The sequence below is a fragment of the Procambarus clarkii genome, chromosome 45 (assembly GCF_040958095.1).
Source record: "Procambarus clarkii isolate CNS0578487 chromosome 45, FALCON_Pclarkii_2.0, whole genome shotgun sequence".
Taxonomy (NCBI): domain Eukaryota; kingdom Metazoa; phylum Arthropoda; class Malacostraca; order Decapoda; family Cambaridae; genus Procambarus; species Procambarus clarkii.
In genome coordinates, this window is record NC_091194.1 from 1,753,741 (window position 1) to 1,768,116 (window position 14,376).

At 36.4% G+C, this 14,376-nt stretch overlaps 2 protein-coding genes across 2 annotated transcripts in view; both read right to left on the bottom strand.

Moving 5' to 3' along the window:
• LOC138350388 (uncharacterized) overlaps nucleotides 1–4,574 on the bottom strand; it is a 36,482-nt gene extending 31,908 nt beyond the window's left edge. Inside the window, exons 1-2 of the mRNA XM_069301011.1 lie at nucleotides 4,556–4,574; nucleotides 4,106–4,261 (exon numbers count right to left, since the gene is read on the bottom strand). Coding sequence (XP_069157112.1) covers nucleotides 4,106–4,261; nucleotides 4,556–4,574 — 175 coding nt within the window. The remainder of the gene's footprint in view (nucleotides 1–4,105; nucleotides 4,262–4,555) is intronic.
• The window catches only part of LOC123769938 (uncharacterized), a 15,050-nt gene extending 917 nt beyond the window's left edge, over nucleotides 1–14,133 (bottom strand). The window contains exons 1-4 of the mRNA XM_045761409.2: nucleotides 13,903–14,133; nucleotides 11,829–12,498; nucleotides 11,561–11,636; nucleotides 1–7,543 (exon numbers count right to left, since the gene is read on the bottom strand). The exon at nucleotides 1–7,543 is cut by the window's left edge and continues 917 nt beyond it. Of these exons, the coding sequence (XP_045617365.2) occupies nucleotides 4,579–7,543; nucleotides 11,561–11,636; nucleotides 11,829–12,498; nucleotides 13,903–13,932 (3,741 nt within the window). The 5' untranslated portion in view covers nucleotides 13,933–14,133 and the 3' untranslated portion in view covers nucleotides 1–4,578. The remainder of the gene's footprint in view (nucleotides 7,544–11,560; nucleotides 11,637–11,828; nucleotides 12,499–13,902) is intronic.
• Nucleotides 14,134–14,376: the final 243 nt, after the last annotated feature.

The following is a 14,376-nucleotide window of genomic DNA, read 5'->3' on the forward strand; positions in this document are numbered from 1 at the left end:
ACTGTACACAGTATTAAAGCTTTAACACAAATAGTAGTGAATTTAAATAAATAAACTGTTGATAATAACATGTTTGGTGTCCAATAATCAAAAGAAGCTTGTAAGGTGATGGTGGTGGTTGTTTTAGTTTCAGCTTCTCGGAACAACATTTCCAAATAGCACGAGCTATGGTGTACAGCTTGTTAAGCTTAAAGGGCCCTCTGGCTCAACTATTGATCTTCAGGATGCAACCCACAACAGTTGCCTGGCTTCCAGGCATCAATTTACTGCCAGACAAAACCATATAATAATGTACCAAAACAAAAGAATTGAACTCTGTTGGTGTGAGCAAAATTCGCAGAATCTCTCCCACCCTCCCCCCCCACTATTTTTATCCTAAAATTTAAATCTAGCCACTCATTAAGTTTCTAAAATCCACAATATTCCATAACCTTGCCTTTTCCTACATAATTGGGGACCTGACGGCTGAGTAAACAGCGCTTGGGATTTGTAGTCATAAGGGTCTGGGTTCTATCCCCGGCAAAGGCGAAACAAATGGGCAGAGTTTCTTCCACCCTGATGTTCCTGTTCACCTAGCAGTAAATAGGTACCTGGGAGTTAGACAGCTGCTACAGGATGCTTCCTGGGGAATGTGTGTGTGTGTATGTGTGAAAATTAGGATTAAGGACTTGTCCGAAACACTATGCATGCTAGTGGCTGTACAAGAATGTAAGAAATTTTATATATATAAATAAATAAATAAATAAATAAATAAATAAATAAATAAATAATTCAATTTTCTTATCTTTCAGTTACTCATTCACAACTTTTGAACTTCCTCCTCATTCAAAGCCAAGAACACTATTATCTGTGGTGCAGTTGGATCACAACTCAAAGGTACCAAGTTCAATTCCTATGACATAATAAAAGCATTTGAGCTAAATTTCCTTTCGCCTGATGCTTTTGCTGGCCTTACAGTAAATAGGTTGCCAGGAGTTAGGTAAAAGTTGTGGGTTTCATTGTAAGAAATGTTAGCACTGTACTGTAATTGGTTTAAGGTGACCTCATTAAGTATTGCAATGTAACACTTTTTATTCTTATATGCCTAGTATTTTTCATAATTGCTTATGCCTGAAAAGTATAAGAAATGAATATTCCCATGATATAGGCATGATCTATTATCTTGAGGTTATCTTGAGTTGATTTCGGGGCTTTTAGTGTCCCCGCAGCCCGGTCCTCGACCAGGCCTCCACCCCCCAGGAAGGGGAGGAGGCACTAGGTGGAGGGGTTAAGTTATGTTTTAACTTAATGCACAAACTAGAGCATAATTTTGTAAACTACTGTACATAAACAACCTGTCCTCACACTTTATGCACTGCAGTTTTGATGCTGTCAACCACATCATCAAAATTCTGACAATTGAGTGAAATTAAAAGTACTGTACAGCACTATATCACAATACTGACACTGCCTCAGACCGAGCACTAGCCTCTATACATTAGGTTGGTTGCCTAGGTGTCAACACTTCGAGTTAAACAAACCACTTCAAATTTTATCATCCATAATACAATAATTCGTCGTATTGGGGGGACAGGAAGCCCGAGTGTGTTCATACACGTTAGGCTTTTATCATGGTTTCCCCCCCCCCCGCCTGGCTGAATTACTGACCCCACCCAGGATGCAACCCTCACAACAAGCTGACTAACTCCTGAGTACCTACTTACTGCTAAGTGAACAGAGCCATTAGGTGAAAGGAAATGTGCCCAACCATTTCTGTCCTGCCTGGGATTCTAACCCAGAATTCTCGATTGTGCGTTGACAACGAACCCAACTTTACTATCTAACCTGATAGTACAGAGAGTACTATCTGTACTATCTCCCGTTTATGGGAGTCAAATCGTGAAAACAACCCGATATAAAACCTATAACCCAAACTTAACACTTAAGCCTAAAGTTCAAACCTATCACTCAAATATTTTAGAGTATAATCCAGGAAAACATTACAAATTTATTAGTCAAAATGGCTTATAAACTATTAAAACACAAACAAGGTCAGTCTCAGTTTTTTTCATTGATTTCACCATGAAAAAGTAAACTTTTTGTTTCAGTGTCAAAATTTCTTTTATCGATTAGTATGAGAATTATTATTAAAAAAAAATAATTTATAAAATAATTTTAAAATACACTGAACATGGAAACTTTAACTAACAATGCTAACAAGAAATATATTGACATGGACAAAGTAGAAAATGGGGGCAAGAAGCACCAGAGACAGAGGCATCACTAAGACATGTCTTTCCTTTCCACAGCCAGAATTCATCACGCATATAAGCAGCCACTTACAAACCCTGTACATCCTTCCTCCATCATGGCGGTTTTGTTTACATTTATTAAATAATTTACGAGCTTCATAATTTCACAAGCCAAGATTATTATTATAAATGGCTTCACACTGTTTAATAAGTGTAAACAAACCCACCATGATTGAGAAAAGGTGTACAGGTTTTGTAAATGTTTGGGGTATCCTGCCTCTGGGCAGCAGCCAATAGTGGAAAGGGGTTATGGTAACTATTGTTATTCAGAGATAATGCTCACAAGTGACCATATTCAACATAACACTACAATTGCTAGACATTATGAGACAAAGCCGTAGATTGCAACAGATCACACAGAAGAAAACCGTTCACCAAATGTGTGTTGCTACCCGCGTGGCACCCACATCAAAGTCACGTGATGCTCGGGCCAGCGTTATGACTAACTCTGACCAGTTGAAACATCCACCTTACAGTCTGTTCCACTGCCAGAAGGCACATTAACTTACACTGACATGCAATGTGAACATAGCCACAAGGCTTTGCATTTTACCCTTAAAGGCACCACTGGCCACTTCAGGCTCACCTGCCATCATAGCCCCCCTAAATCAAATGAGGATAAAAACAACATCTAACAGCAAAATATAACCTCATGGTAATATTGCCAGTTCTCAATTTTAAAGGTTCATCTGAAAACCTTTTACTTTATACAAACTTTAAAGCCTGGTAAAAAAAGTAATCTGAAAATCACAATTACACTGGAAAATACAGTAATACAATATGAATGAAATACAGTAACTAAACTAGCCCAAATTTTCACATTCTTAACAGGTACATATTTTAATTGAAAGACACTGCAAATTATGCTTCACTAAAAGCACTAACTTGAGTAATTATTTATACTATTCTTTATACAAGCAACCTGTCCTCACACTTAATGCACCAGATAAGGCATAACTCTTAGCACTATACTGTATCTCAAGTGCAATTTCACTGCAAAATAGAGTATAATATGAATGAAAGAATTGAGACAAGTGTAATAAAGTAAAAAAGAAACAATTATACCAGTATACTGAACAATAATACAAATATCTTGACTAGGTACATTGTATGAGTCTTGTTCTACGAACTTGCAAAGGTTTCCTCACATCACAGACAGAATGAGAAGAAGATATTCAAAATAAATATTCTGCAGCAGAGCATTTCCATTACTTTATTCAAAACAGACCAGAGAAATGTCTACCAAATTCAGAATACAGTATAAGAATACCTGAAACTACAGGCCTATTGGCCCATGCAAGGCAATTCCTTTTTATATTTACCTGAGTTTACCCGAGAGCCACTAAGACTAGTGGCCTCGACGAGGACAGGAAGCTGGAGGCTTGTCGAAGGTCCCCCCCCCCCTCTCCCCATTTGCCAGCTGTACTTTAAAAGTTAAAAGTTTTTTGGTATTTACGGCTTCGGCGGGTAGGCAGTTCCATGGGTTTATAACCCTGTGGGTGAAAATCATCTCCTGTTCTCTGTCCTATATTGTTGAGCTTGAAACCATTGCTCCTTGTTTGTGTGGAGCATATTCGGGCACAGTCATACACATTTACCTATGCTTAAAACAATCCAGTGATCCCACGTAATTATTTCCTGGCAATTTGTTCAATGACTCTAATGCCCAGATTAGCACTGTCCTTCTCGGTATATTGTCTAGCGAATTTTTGTTCATTTCATAGTGCATGCCGAAACAGAACAGCATAATCAAAAAAGGGCATAACAAAGGCAAGATAATGCTGAATACTAACATTAGATGTTTGATTACCAACTTTTTGCTATGTGTCCTAGCATCATATCTGCCTTATTTTGAGCATTTATATATTTATGCTTTGTCAAAAATTCACTGACACTAAGATCTTTCTTGCATTCAGATTTTGTAGTTTCAACATTATCCAGCCGATATCTGGTAACTCTATTATCCTTTCCTAGGTTTAGAATTCAACATTTAATGTTAAATTGCATCTGGAATTTTTTTATACATATTAAAAAAAATATATATATATATATATTTTTTATACAGTATTTACAAGAGTTCTTATCAGAGTAATCTTGTGGTAATATTGAGTCTTCTCAGATTCCTTCCCACCCTACTTTAGTGTCATGGCAAATTTGCTAATGCTGTGTATTTCCATGAGTCAATCTTTTATATAATTGTGTACATGATAAATAAGAGAGATCCCAGGACATGGCCCCAGAGCACTCCACTTGCAATACTTTACCTCTTGGACTTGCCGCCATTATGTTAACCATTTTCTTTTATAAGTTTATCGTCCACATATATCTTACCACTGAGAGCTTTCCTCAAAATAAAGCATTTACCTGTACACATACACCAGAATTTCAGCTGCTCTAAGCATGTCTCACCTTCAACAAACTCAATAAAACTGCTTAAAGATAATGTATCACTGGATAAAGGATGCCATGTTGATCCTATTGTCAAAGAGAAAGGCTCGGGCGTATCAAGACTCTTTTTGACTGTCTTCAGGTGATGAATGACATCCTTAACACCTTTATAAGAGAGATTTGTATAATCAAAGCAGATATTCTGTGCCAAAGTTAATGTCAGAAAGAGCTTACTTAACCAATTATCTGAGGAACCCATCACAGAAGCAACGTCATCAGTCAGCATAGTTGTGATACAGTGGACTCGGAGATCACCACACAAATTTTTCCTGATAGTAAAGATATTACTTGTATATGAGAAATTTAGAATATCATAACAATAAATATCTTCAATTAGGTAAATGAGATCTTCAAAGGTATCACGGCTGTCAACTCCCTCCTGTGGTGGACATACACAAGGAAATCTTGTACACTTTGTACACAAGTCCACCTCCGATGTTATTATTATTTCCTTCCCAGTTGGCTTTTTCCATCGCCTTTCCTCCCGTTCTTCTTTTGAAAGCCTTGGATTTTTAGCAATTAATTCCCGGACTTCACAACTGCTTGATCTATCTACTCTTAATTTTTTTGTCATTGTCTCTAAATCATCCTTAAGACCTTCAGAATAAGTACTTATAATCTTTCTGACACCTTTTAAAGAGAGCAAAGAATCTAAGATCATCAGTCTGTCTATGTTGTACTTTTTGAAAAAGTTCAGCAACAGATAGTTATTAGAGTCATTGTAGAATTCAACATTCCTCAGCATGAGTCTTTTTAGGCTTGGAGGAAGGGAGAGATTCATAGCAAGTTGAAACATCCAATTACTTCTCGCAAGTGTTCCAATTGGGCAAGAGGGTGCAAAAGGTACATCAACTTCCATAGCTTCCTCATGAACAGAAAATGCACTTTTATGCTTCATGTCTTCTATATTTGGTTTGCACCTAATGTAAAGACTTTCTACACTGTCTAAAACAGAAAGATCCAATTTAAAATTCTCTTCAATAAATAAATCATGGATACTCAATGATAACTGCTGAGGAAATTTAAAACTATCCAATAAATTTTGAATATTGTTAAAATATTTGATAGTGAGATTCAAGTTGATATGCTCAGCAACTTCAGTTTTTCTGTATGAAACATCTTTTTCATAATTAATAATATCAACTCTTACAAATACATCTCTCAGGGAGGATAGGCCTTTACAAGACAAAAGTTTCCGCAAAGAATTTACATCGTACACAGTCACATTCACTCTCTTTAATTTCTCAATGCACTTACATTGCAGCTCTGGAATGCTTGAGCAAAGTAAAGGCCCTGTATATTCTGTGATGTAAACTGGACTGTGAGCTTTGGTGATTACACTAAAGAACTCTGACACGCTCTTGGGGTGTACTAGAGAAATGCTGCTATTGTAATTTACTACAATTTTAACACTGCAACAGTTATATATACTCTGAATATTTTTTATCTTATTCCATAATTTAATAAGCATGCTCATGTCTTTACTACTTTCTAGCCTAATCAATACTGGGGAATCTTCACTTAATTTTACCTTATTCAAAATTTTCTCTATTCTTTTAATTTTTCCATTATCTAAGTACTGATCTGTATTAAATGACCAACATGGAATATGAGAGAGGAGACTAGCCAACAGCTCTAAAATCTCTCTACGCCCATCACACGCATTGTCAAGCTGAACAATAAACTGCCAATGCGTGAATGGATCTTTCATCGGGTTTACGAACATGCAATCCTGCGTTTTCTTAGTTTTGTTTTCCTCTATTAGTTCTTTTATATTGAATAGATGAATCAGATATTCCTTTACATAGTGTAAATTTTCTTTCAACTGATCTCGGTCTTTGCACCACAAAGAACATGCAAATTTAAATACTCTCTTGAAAGAATGAACTCTTTTAAGCCATTGAAGACAAGCTATACTTGGGTCTGAAATTACATATTTTGCTGCAATAAAATCCTGAACAATAAGATGAATAAAAGTTAAACCACATCCATGAGGCCCAAGAAACCTTTCCTTAATTTCACTAGGAATTTGATTCGCATCGCTTTCCTTAAAGACAGACTTTCCTTGGCAAATAGTACCGAATGCAACTTTTCCCAATTTTATTAGTTTTACCTCTAAATCCTCTACAGAACTGCATATCTGCTTAGCCACATATGACTCTGCAATCTCAAACTCTGTACCAATGGTAACAGAACTCTTCAATTCACTGAAAATTTTAATCATATCTATGGATGTGAGGATATCTTTGTATTCACAGCTATTATACAAGCGAATGACATCCTCAGTATGTTTTGAATTTTCACTTCGTAATATTTCCTGGACTTGCATCTTTTCGTATGGTTTCACTTTGAGTATCTGCCAATCTACAGAGGGAGAATGTGAACCATGATACGTAATTACCCATGTCCCTCGCTGCATTTCCTTGCGTATAGGGCCCACAACATTGTTATCCCAGTTAATCAAAAAGAGAATATTATCTATATACATTCCTATTACAGCTTTTATGGAATCAAAGCCATATTTACTCACAGCAATTGGAGCTAAACATGTAACACATTTAAATATTTGAGTCCAGAATTCTGCTTCAGCACCTTTGTCCCAGTCATCTAAATATAGCACAAGACAAAAAGTTGAATCAACACCGACACGAGTACAACCAAATAAGAAAGCCAAATTTTTTAGTATTAGAGACTTCCCTGTGCCACGATTACCACACAGCAATATAGGCAACTTCTCCTCAATCTTGCTGCTCTCATTTCGAATGAATTGCTCAAGATCTTCAATTACAGGCTCAGATGGATCTCTGCGGAAAACAAGATGAATAAAAATTGCATCTAAACACAAAATTAGACATTACTGTCACTGTTTCACATTATATATTAAGCAAACTCTTAATACAGGTATTAAATTATTTATATTATTGGCTGGAACCAAATTAGTACAAACAATAATTACCATATCAGAACCAAATCCATGATCAGTTATTAATTTAGAGTACAAAAAAAGGGCCCAACCTCTTGCCACATTTCTGCATTTATTTCGAGTTAAATGTGCAAAATGTTATATGACAAAGATTATAGGGAAGATGGGACACCACGAGCATAATTCTCATGCTGTAACTGCACTTATGTAATTACCCTTAGGTAATTACATACTCAACTACTTTCACACAAAACTCATAAGAAAGTCACAGCAAGTGCAATACTTAACTGGAATTAAAGAACTGGATAGGAAATAATGTGTACAACACAAACACCTTTACAGTACTATATCTTGCAACAAAGTGGTAAAGAACTACAAAAGCAACAGAGGAATTTAATCAAACCCCAAAAATTCATTTTAATAAAGTCTTTTGATTCCAGTTACAAGTTTGTATGTAGTGATCATATCACCTCCTGTCCTATTAACTTTTAAACTTGGAATGTTTAACGCCTCCAGCCTCTCCTCGTAGCTCAGGTTAAGTTCTGGGAGTCATTTAGTAGCATGTCTTTGCCCCATTCGAATTTGTTGAATGTGCTGGTGTCATAAATTGCATGAACTTTCTTTATTTCGGTTCTTAAATTTGATAGCATAGTGTTCCCTTATAATACCCTTTAAGTGGTCCTCTGGTGACAATGTAACAACTTAATTCAAAAGTAATATACTCGTTCTATATTCTCATTTGCTTTAGTGCAGATAATTAGATGTTCTCGTTAATTCATCATAACCTATCTCTATGTGTTCCACATTCTATGAAGTTCTACACTAATCCTAAGTCCACTAATTACAATTCCCAAGTGTACAGCAAATTACAATTAATCTCTCTTCCAAACTGGTCGGTTTGGACAAGGTGAGGAGAAACTTGTTATATAAAGCCATGAATTTCTGGATCGCCATCAGTCTAAACTTGTATAGTAGTTCAGCACAAATGCTTTAGAGATACTGCACATCTTCAACACCCATTAACATTCACCAGCAACAATGTAACACTCGACAAGTTCAGTTCCTATCCTCACAAGACACTTCAGTCTAGCAGACAGCCAGATTCCGCCCACATTGAGCTTCCACTCTCTCGTCCTGCATTTGAGCTCTTTGACCTCGCTCACATTCAGAGCTCCATGCTCTACGCTCTCACCAAGCATCCGAGCTCTCTACCCCCAGCCTCACTCCAGCTCTGTGTCCTACTTCAGGCTTCATCTCAGCTATCACAACACGTCACTACATTGCCAACAAATAACATACGTTACAACAACTTACTATCCAAAACCACTTCTATCTCTCTTTCCTTATCAGAGGCTCTTAATACCCTTTCACATAATTCTTCAAATTTGAAGATATTTCAAATTTTTATGAGTGAACATTCCATGGTCACTTTGGGTTTGACAGAATTTTTCCAGTGCCTCTCTAACATAAATATGATACAACAGGCACATCTAAAAAGGTCCCTGTTACATGTATGTAAATTGTCACTGCCCTGTCATGGTCCACTCCTTTACAATTCCAGTGGAATATCAGAAAAATGCTATAACGTATAAGCCTGTAAAGTAATACTGAATAATAATTTGTTTTGTCAGGGACAGGAAGCTTGTGAATATATATACAGTACTTCAAGCTTGTATCGAGGTCTCCCAAGATCAAACTACTGATCTTCCCTGTGATGCAACCCCATGACAGATGCTTAACTCCCGGTACCTATTTGCTGCTAGGTGAACTGGTACATTAGGTGAAAGGAAACAGGCTGAATCATATCGGTCCAACCCAGGAACTGAACCCGGGATCCCCAGTTATGAGTTGAAAATGAAGCCCACTGTACTAGGATAAGATTTACAGGGAAGAGTTCATACAACCTGATAAAAACAAAACACAAGGTCACAGTATAGAAATATAACAAAATTATTTACATTAATAAGGAGGACAGAATATTCTCCAGAAGAGGTAACATATACCGTAACTTAACAGTTTCAAAATTGTGATATAATATACAAAAGACAGAACACCACAATTATAATTATACAATTATAGCTATCTTCCTGTAGCTACACAAATTTAAAACAAACATACACTATATAAACAAATCCACAAGGGCCGTGATGATGAATAAATATGACGCATCACGCTATTGTGATTTCTGTGTGAATAGACTATATATATATATATGACTGAACTTCACAATACCCTTACATAATGATTATACTGTATATTTTAATTACAAATAAGATTTGAACAATGGTGTGGAAAATAAGGTAATTATCAAGAGAAAGTGCCAAGCCAGTATGACTAGCACTAAAAAAGGAATACAAGGACAAGGATCGAGGATACGAGGACGGGGTGAAGGGATGGTGCCCAAATACCCAATATAAATTGGATGGTGCCCAATATAAAAATGATGGAAAGTTTCTTGGCATATTCCTAGACAAGAGACTCAACTTCAGTACCCACATACAACACATAACTAAGAAAGTCTCTAAAACAGTTGGTATACTCTCCAAAATCAGATATTATGTTCCTAACTCTGCTCTCATCTCTCTATATTATGCACTAATCTATCCCTATCTCAACTATGGTATCTGTGCATGGGGTTCAACCACTGCAAACCACCTCAAGTCCATCATCACCCAGCAAAAATCTGCTATCAGAATAATATCAAATTCTGCTTTCAGACAACACACAGCCCCCTTGTTTAACTCCCTAAACATGCTAAACATAATCTCACTCCACAAATTCTCTTGTGTCAACTACATTTACAAAACCCTGTTCTTAAATGCAAATCCTTGTCTGAAACTCTTCTTGGACAGATGTAATAGGACCCATTATCACCACACCAGAAATAAATATCTCTTTGATATCCCCAGAGTTAAACTTAATCTGTGTAAACACTCTATGCAAATAAAGGGACCCAGTTTATGGAACTCACTCCCTACTGAATTGAAAAGCTGTCCAACTTTTACATCATTCAAAATCAATACTAAAAAGTACCTAATTTCATCTTCATAGTTTTTCACTTTTTGCCTTAAAATTGCACTGTATCAATTGCTACCCAATCTCCCAACCTTTATGTTCCCAATTTGTACATCTTTACCATTGTGATCATTCTGTTTTCTTATATGTGCTGCCAATCTGTTGTATGGTGTTTATAAATCTTGTTTATCTGTATCTTTTGCTACCCAGTCTCCCAATCTTTATGTACCCAATCTGAACATCTTTACCATTGTGATCATTGCTGTCTTATATGTGCTGTCAATCTGCTGTATGGTGTCTATTAACCTTGTTTAAATTACTAATCAAGCTGTCAATGTAATCAATCAGAGCTTTAATATAACAATGTGCTTTAATATACCTACTTATCTCTCTCATCTCATTTTTCTCTTGTAATGCATCATTATCATTTATCAATTCTGATTGAATTTACCTACTTAAAATTATCTGCTAGATTAAGGACCTGCCCGAAACGCTGTGCGTACTAGTGGCTTTACAAGAATGTATATACTGTACTATCCAATGTATTCTCACAAACCCAATGTACCTTCTTGTATATATATAAATAAAATAATAAAAATAAATAAAATAAAATAAAATACCCTGATCACTGAGAATCGAACGCTGACCCAGGAAAATACAAGGCCTTTGTTGTACTGATCAGTCCAATTGGATGGAAGGGTGTGGACATGCCCTTGTGCTGCTTTCTTTGCCTTAATCATGATTGAACACAGTACAATAATGAATATACGATATAGTATGTGAAATCTTTCTATCCTCAGTTACAATACTATGAATACAATATTGAACAACTATTAAATGGTAATTAATTTATACCCAACAGTAAAAATTGGTATCTACTTACTGTGAATTTGAAATATTGGGAAGAATGAAGCCTTGAGTATTTGCATACTTCTTATGGATTTCACACCGTAGTTCATCTAATGACAAATACAGTAATTGAATCTCATGAATAAGAATTAAAGAATATGTAAGTGTAAAAGACACATTACACAAAAAATAAAATGTTCATATGTGAGTAAACCGCAAATGATGTTTATTGTACATAACACATAACTTTAGCTCAATGAGGACAACCGTGCAATCATGAATAACATTAATTTATTACAAACCTATTATTGCAGGGGCAATATCACCAGCACATTTAGCTTTCTGGCGACAAGCTTTTTCTTCATGCTGCAGTTGCTGCTCCGAGTAACCTAGGTGTGAATACAACGTACGCATTGCATCAACCAACCCCTTCAGATTTTGGTCAAAGTCATTCTCACTAAAACTGAATTGAGGATGGAAAATTGTTTTCCTGATATCTTTTACCTTAACAATGGCTTCAAGCACAGAATAATCCAAAGCATACTGAACAGTGTCATTAATGATCATATTTAAAACAAACATTAAATCTAAATCCAGTAGCTTTTTACATTTTTCACAGTCGGCATTTAGCAAATCCTCCACTGTAACTTGGGAGAGGATATGAGCATTCTCCTCAATATTGGTTATCTGTTGTGATCTCCTGCATGCCAAGCTCTTTTCTGGTGGCTGTACATTAGAGCCATATGCACCTTTTCCTTTCCTTTTTTGACATTTTCCAGACGTTTTAACTCTCTTATGGATCTGATATAGCAAGTCTAATAATTTCATTGTAGGTTTAACATGTACATTGAGGTTATCTATGATATACTGGGCCTTTGGAAAACCCTCAACGAGGATTTTAAAAGCGGCTTTTAAGCAAGTATTTTGCAGGAAATGATACAATGGGAGTAGTAGTTTGAGACCAGGGTCATTCTGCAAGGAAAAGATAAATACACAGTATAAGTAAAACATTATATAAGTTAATTCGATTAGAACAGATGAGATATTTCTAATTATAATAATAATATGTTTGGAAGCTTCATTATTACAATACTGTAATTGTAATCCCCTTTTGAAATATTGTTACACTTGCTTTGTATTATTTCAGGACATTATCATTTGGGGAGTTTGACGGGGGTTACATCCGTCAAATAGTAATGCAGGTATGCTAAGACCTTTAGCACACCTGCTAAAGGTCTTACGGAGCATGGACAGGAACCTCACCCAGAGCAAAATAATCATTTGTTTTATCAGTGACAGGAAGCTCACAGGCACACGTGCATGAAACAAAAAAAAATTGAAAAATTTAATTTTTACTTTGAAATAATATAATTTTATAACAAAATTAGACGAAACTAAGTGGCAAAGACACTATAGAAAGTCGACAATCCAAACAACAATTTTGTGGAGCGACTTATCCAAGATATATTGTTGGTACAGTACAAGGGTTCTTACATTCTTGTACAACCACTAGGATGCATATTGTTGGTACAGTACAAGGGTTCTTACATTCTTGTACAACCACTAGGATGCATAGAATTTTGGGCAAGTCCTTAATCCTAATTTTCACACACACACACTCAGGAAGCAGCCTGTAGCAGCTGTCTAATTCCCAGGTACCTATTTACTGCTAAGTGAACAGGCACATCGGCGAAAAAAAAACTTTGCCCATTTGTTTCTGCCTTTGCCAGGGATCAAACAAGGACCCTTAGGACTACGAACCCCAAGTGCTGTCCACTCAGCCGTCAGGGCCCTTAAGTTCCAAGTTCCTGAGAGTCGAGCCCACGACATTACATCGACGTTACACACCTCAGAGTATATATTACAACGAACATTTAAATTTTATTTTTATGTTAGAAGAGGATACATTGAATTAGGATATAACAGATTAGTATAAGATATGTTAGGATAGGATATGACATGATAGGATAAGAGGTTAGATTTATTTATTTATATACAAGAAGGTACATTGGGGGTTAACAGAGAACATAGAAAATAAGTTGAATTTACATTCTTGTAAAGCCACTAGCACGCACAGCGTTTCGGGCAAGATTAGGAAAGAACAGCATAGGATAGGTTAATCTATTTTTGGTTATGATAAGGCAGGACAGGATAGGTTAGGATAGGATAGTTTTAAAGAACAGCGATGCCATAGAACAAGAGAACTGTGTACATTGGGGTCCAGAACCTGACCCCAAGGGAACCCATTACGTTAATCGAACCTCAATGCAACTGGCCACCACAGGGTGGCTATAGGGTCCAAACTAATTAAAATAAATAAATATATTATGACACTATGGCACTCAGACATCAACAGGTGCCAGTCCCACGACTCACTCGTGGTGGCACTCCTGTCAGCTCCATCATGGTGATGTCTCTCCTCACACCTCACGTCACACTTCATCCCCCTCCCGTCACGTCATCCTCTCCGCCACACACGACACAGGTGTTGCATAGGCCTATACAGGTGTTACACAGGCCTACAGAGGTGTTGCACTCTGGCACTTGCGCCACTATTTGTGGTGTTCACTTCGTACACAGATCGGTTCGTATCGTCTGGTTAATCTCGTTTCGTATACCTTGTGTTTCGTATAACAGTTCAGCCTCATTAATTTTAGTTTAAATATTTAGGCCTACAAGACATTACGATATATTAATTGTTGTTATATTTTGATGTATAGATGGTACATTCTCCCAAGGCCGTCTCTTTGTACCACACAGCTCGTATATATATTATTATTCATTGCTTATATATAATTCCCAGAATAAGTCATATCTGAAGGTCACCACATGTCTCTATATTAGCCTCAA